The 6,000-nt window shown below is 58.8% G+C and overlaps 1 protein-coding gene across 8 annotated transcripts in view; it reads left to right on the top strand.

Annotated features, from left to right (window-relative positions):
- Nucleotides 1-473: 473 nt before the first annotated feature.
- The window catches only part of Chd5 (chromodomain helicase DNA binding protein 5), a 52,592-nt gene continuing 47,065 nt past the window's right edge, over nucleotides 474-6,000 (top strand). For 4 of the 8 annotated variants that reach the window (XM_076933634.1, XM_076933631.1, XM_076933633.1 and 1 more), the window contains exon 1: nucleotides 474-675. In XM_076933634.1, coding sequence (XP_076789749.1) covers nucleotides 597-675 — 79 coding nt within the window. In that variant the 5' untranslated portion in view covers nucleotides 474-596. The remainder of the gene's footprint in view (nucleotides 676-6,000) is intronic. The other 4 variants (XM_076933635.1, XM_034502471.2, XM_034502470.2 and 1 more) reach the window with 1 other exon arrangement.

Raw genomic sequence — 6,000 nt, 5'->3', positions numbered from 1 at the left:
CAGGGTGGCGACCGCTGGCCCTGCCTGGGGTGTTCGCGGGGGAGCACCGCCTGGACTCCCCACTGTGCCCGGACCTTCGAGCCCCGGCAGCCAGCTCGGCCGTCGTATCTCGGGTCGGGCGGGCACCTCGACGGCTCCGGGCACCGGCCTCCCACCGCGCGCTCACCGAGCTGCCCAAGACTAGTCCCCCCAACTTGTTCTCGGCTGTTAACTAGTCGCGCTGGCGGAACGATGGGATGGGGTTGCCACAGCAACCAGACTGGACGTCACAATCCGGGCATGTGTGCCGCCCCCCCGCCGTGCCGCCGTGCCGCGGGCGCTGCCGCCGCCACCCTCGGCCGGCTGCGGGACTCGCGCTGCGGGGCGCGGTGGGCGGAGCGGCCCGGGCTTGGCGGGTGCGGACAGAGGCGGCCGAGAGCTTGAGGGGTCGACACGGGGGGGTGGAGGTTTGGGGGGCGGGGGGGGCCGGCGGCCGCCATCTTCTCGCCGAGACCGCCTCGCCCGCCGCGCGGGTCCGTCCGGCAGCGCACGGGTTAAGGCTGGCACCGCGCCCGGCGGGAGGGGGGCGCCCACCTCCCCTCCCCCCCGCGCCGGGCATGCGGGGCCCGCTGGGCACCGAGGAGGAGCTGCCGCGGCTGTTCGCAGAGGAGATGGAGAACGAGGAGGAGATGTCAGGTGAGGGGGCGCGGGGACCTACCGGCCCGGGACGCCGGAGGGGCGCGGGGCTGCGGGCTGCGCTCCCGCCCTGCTGGCGCCGCGCTGGCCAAGGGCGCGGGGCCGGGCGAGCTCCGGGGCGCGGCGCGCGGGGCGGGGTGCGCCGGGGACCCCCGGGCGAAGCCGCGGCGGGGGCCTGCGCGGGCTGCTGGGCGGGAGGGGGCGCGGCGAGCCGGGGTCAGCCCGCGTGCCCTTGAAGGCGGCGGGAAGCGCGCGCCGCGGGCGGGGCGAGGACGGGCCGCGCGTGGGGAGCTGGCGATGCCCGAGCCCGGGCGCGCGGGCTTCACTCCCGGCGCCTGACAGTCGCTCCCCAGCACTTTGCCCAGGCCGCCCTGGGTGCTATGCGCGCTGGTGCCCGCCGGGTTCCCAGCCCACCCTGCTTCCCTGCCTGTGGGCCTGACGCCCCGGGGCCACCGCCCCTGCCCTTGCCAGCTGCCTCTCCGAATTCAGCCTCCTTCGTGTTTGTGCCTCAGGGTTTACCTTGCAGGATTTTTTTCAGTTAACTGCTCCCGTCCTGGCAGGGCCTCACCCTGTGAGCTGCCCGCCCTCCCTCCCTTCCTTCTGAGGGGTATCACTTCTCGGCTTCCCAAGTCCATGGCTCCTCCTGGACTTCTGAGGGACTTCTGAGGGCCTCCTTCTCCCAGGAATCTACATCCCTGCTGATGTGAGGATTTCACACACTCGCACCCAGCTCCTATTCTACAGGAGAGAGCAGCACCTCCCAGGCTAACTAGCATCTTCACCAGGGGCCACACCCCCTGCCCCCAGTCTCCTCTTCTGTCGGCCAGATTGTTTGTTTAGTGGATTTAACGCTGTCACTGGGGCCTGCTGCTCAACACCTCCCCTTTCATCCAGGCCAAGAGCCTTCCATGGGGTGAGGTGTACATGGGTATGGTTTCCAGTGGCTGACTGCTCAATCCCAGGCTGAAGCAGCCAGACCCTCTCTCTCTGAGAGGAAGGCAGAAGAGGCCAGGCACGTGAGAGACCTGTGGCTGTTTTCTGCTTAGGAGCCTGACTCTTCAAAGATCCCTGGTGGTGATTGGGGCGTGGCCTTTTGTGGCACTGATGAGCGATGGGCAGCTGAGTGTGGATCAACAGGCCCATTTCTGGGACTTGTTATCCCAACAGTGCCCCCTCCTCCTTCCTTCTTGCGTCAGGGTGTAGGGCTCCGTGAGGTCTTGGATGCCCCCCAAAAGGTGGACACACAAGGCGATCTGACCCTCCCTTCCAGAGCAGGTTAGGGGGTTGTCCCTTGGGACCTTCAGGAGCACTTCCAAGGCCATACAGAGGAGACACTTGGTCCTGTCTCTCTAGCCGGGAATTCTGAGCCCTGTCCACCAACCAGTCTTGACTGCTTTGCCTCCAGGATCCCAGCACCCTTCCAGGTCTCGGGTCTAAGTTTCCGTCCACGACCCCCCCAGGCTCCTTCCAGAACTTTCCAGCCAGTGGTCAATGACCTTCCTTTCTTAGATCCAGACCATTGGTCCGTCAGGTCTTCCCATTGCTGCTTCTCCCCACACAGCCTCACTGGGCTCTACCTCCTGATGCCTGGTAGTATTGCTATGAAACCCTGCAGGTGCCATCTTGACCTGGGGCCCTGGCTTTGACCTTTACCCGACTCCTGTCCTTTGCTTACAAGTTTGTTCTGTCCAGGTAGGTTCCAGCTGCATTGCATTATGGGACACCCTTTTTCCTCCCCACCACAGACTCTCTGGCCTATTGGAGGGGTTATTTGTTTGTTATACAAGGGTTCTCTGGACCCTCTGTCAGTCCCTTCAACCCCCTGCCCCAAGTGGAGTCCCTAACTACGATCTGAACTGAGGGTACCGAGAGATTGTGCCTAGTGGTGAGGAGTCTCTAGGGCATCCCTGGCTCCCTGAATGTACATCGCATGTCTGTCGGCAGTGTTGGCCCCTGGCCCACTAGCTGCCTCTCATGGCCCTCTGCAGTGTGGGGTGGAGCTCCAGGAAAGTGACCTCTAACCCCCCTGGAGCCAGATGGGAGAGCCAGTGTTCTGGAAGCCTCACACTAAGGCTCAACCAGCAGCGATTGGACTTAGGTTTGTGGGAGTCTGCGGTGCGTTTCCTACACGGGGCTTTGCTTTGGCCAGTTCTCTCCAGTTCTGTGGTGGGTGGGTGAGCTGCCGTGAGGAGCAGAGTCGGGTAGGCTCCCACGTCTTCTGGCTCGGAGATGCACAGCTGCCAGATTCCCACAGGAGTGTGCTGGTCAAAGGGTGGACTTAGACTTGGATGGATGGAGGAGGCCTTAAGTCCCAGCAATGTTCTGGTTAGTCCTGGGGTGCTGGGACAAGCCCCTCAGCCCCTCTGCCTCAGTGTCCCCACTTGTAGAATGAGTCCGTCACCAGCTACCTCACAGAAGGTTATTATGAGGTCTCGTAAGACAGTACACATAGAACATTCAGGTCACAGTGCCCAGCATGTCGCAGATACATAGCTAACCATGGCGGGTGCAATTAGCACCATCCAAACGGAGTAGCTGTCCTGCCTCCCTGAGGACATGCTTCTGAGACTTGCACTCTTATCCAGTAAGTACCGGTCAGGGAGCCTGGGTTGGAGGAGGGCTGGGAGTGAGAAGCCTGAGGAGGGGCTGAAGGCAGAGAGGAAGTGCCCCTCAAGGCTTTTCCTCAGAGGTGGGCTCTGCTGGGTTGGAGGTCTCCAGGGTTGGTTGGCTTGTCTGGTCCTTTCTCAATCACTGTCAAGCTGATGAGCCAGCCTGTCTTCTTGCTGGTCCTAGGGAAACTTACCTGGTCCTTGTCTCCATCTTACAGATCTCCCTGTGTGAGTGTCTCAGGTTCCTTAGGGGCAGAGGTGAGGAGAAAGTGGTGGCCATGACTTGAAAGGGCCTGTGCTTCTAAGTTGGCCCTCCATTTGGAGTAGGGATGTTCTGGGGAGCTTGACTGTATTCAACACCCACCCACTAATTATCAATCTACAATACCAACCACTTAGCCATCCTGCCATCCATCAATCTACCTACTCATCAATCTACCTACCCATCCATCCACCTACCTATCCATCCACCTACCCATCCATCCATCCACCCACCCACCCATCCATCCACCCATCCATTCATCCATCCACCCATCCATCCATCCACTCATCTATCCATCCATCCATCCATCCATCCACCCATCCATCCATCCACCCACCCATCCATCCACCCATCCATCCATCCACCCATCCATCCACCCATCCATCCATCCACCCATCCATCCATCCACCCATCCATTCATCCATCCACCCATCCATCCATCCACTCATCTATCCACCCATCCATCCATCCACCCATCCATCTACCCATCCATTCATCCATCCATTCATCCACTCATCCATCCATCCATCCATCCACTCATCCATCCATCCATCCATCCATCCACCCACCCATCCATCCATCCATCCACCCACCCATCCATCCATCCATCCATCCACCCACCCACCCATCCATCCACCCATCCATCCATCTACCCATCCATCCATCCACCCATCCATCCATCCACCCATCCATCCATCTACCCATCCATCCATCCACCCATCCATCCATCCACCCATCCATCCATCCACCCATCCATCCACCCATCCATCCATCTACCCATCCATCCATCTACCCATCCATCCATCTACCCATCCATCCATCCACCCACCCATCCATCCATCCATCCATCTATCCACTCATCCATCCACCCATCCATCCACCCATCCATCCATCCACCCATCCATCCATCCATCCATCCACCCATCCATCCATCCACCCATCCATCCATCTACCCATCCATCCATCCACCCATCCATCTATCCATCCATCCATCCATCCATCCATCCATCCACCCATCCATCCATCCATCCATCCACCCATCCATCCATCCACCCATCCATCTATCCACCCATCCATCCATCCATCCACCCATCCACCCATCCGTCCATCCATCCACCCACCCATCCATCCATCCACTCATCCATCCATCCATCCACCATCCATTTGTCCAGGGCTATGCCTATCCACTATTCACCCACCTGTTTCTATCTACACACTCCCATTAGATTTTCTACCATCTACCCATCCACCCACTCAACACAGATTTCCTGAATGTTTTTGAGCCAGGTACTGAGCAGTGTGTGGTATTTAATTTTCGGGGGGGGGGGGGGAAGGCTTTTTTTTTTTTTTTTTTTTGGAAAGGCCTCACTATTTAGCCCTGTTCTGGAACTCATTATATAAACCAGGCTAGGCTCAAACTCACAAAGATCCTCCTGCCTCTGTCTCCGGAGGGCTGGGATTTAAGACGTGTGCTGCCACACCAGGCTTCTGGAGAGTCTTGCAGAGGAACCCGTGAGAACTTTCACCTCTAATCTGGCTTCATCCGCCTCTCCCTGGCTCTTTCTCTTGCTCTGTTCTCTCCATCAGTCTTCATCTGGTCTCTCTGGCATCTCTGCCCCTCTTGTCCCTGCCTCTTCCCGTGATGTGCCTCCAGTGTTGGTCTGGTCTCTATGTTCCTCCACTCCTTGTCTCTTTAGTCCCACCGCCCTGCCCTGCACCTGACTGGGGGCTTCTGTCTGCTTCCCTGGGCTGTCCTCAGGCTCTTCTCCGGTGTCTCTCCTCCCCTCGTTCTCAGGATGGCCTCTTTCTTTTATGAGATGCCAATGAGGTGATGTCTGGGTTTTGTTAAATGTCATAAATAAATTATTAATCGCCTCTTGGGGTGGTAGCACTGCTCTGGATTGGCAGAGAGCCTGTGCCACAGGGGGATGGCCAGAGATTAATGAGATCTAGGCTTCTCAGTGTCCAGAAGTCCTGGCCCAGAGTTCCCCCACCCTGTGACCCCCTCCTGGTTTCTTTCTATGTCAGTGAACTGCACCCAGCTTTGGGGGGCCTCATGTTCACGATTCTGTGTCTCTTCATTACTCAGGAAGAAGGCTACAGTGTGAAGCCCATTTCAAAGACCTTGGTCCTTGGGCAGGCCTTTAGGCCTTCAGGAAGGGGTGGGGTTAAACCTTGTGCTTCTCTGGCCTTCTTCCTTCCTGACCACTAGGTGGCCCTGTTCCCTGCTTGGAAATGGGTTGTAGGGTCTGGAAACAGAAGGAGCCCCTAGTCCCTGGGTTCTGGGAAGGACGGTGGACTGAGCTGGCTCTCCCATCAATGGCTGATTTGCTCATCTCAGACACTAGTGATGGAGATCTTGTCCCAGCTCCTCCCTCCGACCCCTAGTTCTCCCATTCACAGAGCCAGATGACAGCTTCTACCATAGCCCTGGTGGAAGAGCCTCTTGGAGGC

This window comes from Arvicanthis niloticus, chromosome 5 (assembly GCF_011762505.2).
Source record: "Arvicanthis niloticus isolate mArvNil1 chromosome 5, mArvNil1.pat.X, whole genome shotgun sequence".
Taxonomy (NCBI): domain Eukaryota; kingdom Metazoa; phylum Chordata; class Mammalia; order Rodentia; family Muridae; genus Arvicanthis; species Arvicanthis niloticus.
The sequence above is the reverse complement of the archived record's forward strand: the minus strand, read 5'-3'. Positions and strand labels throughout refer to the sequence as shown.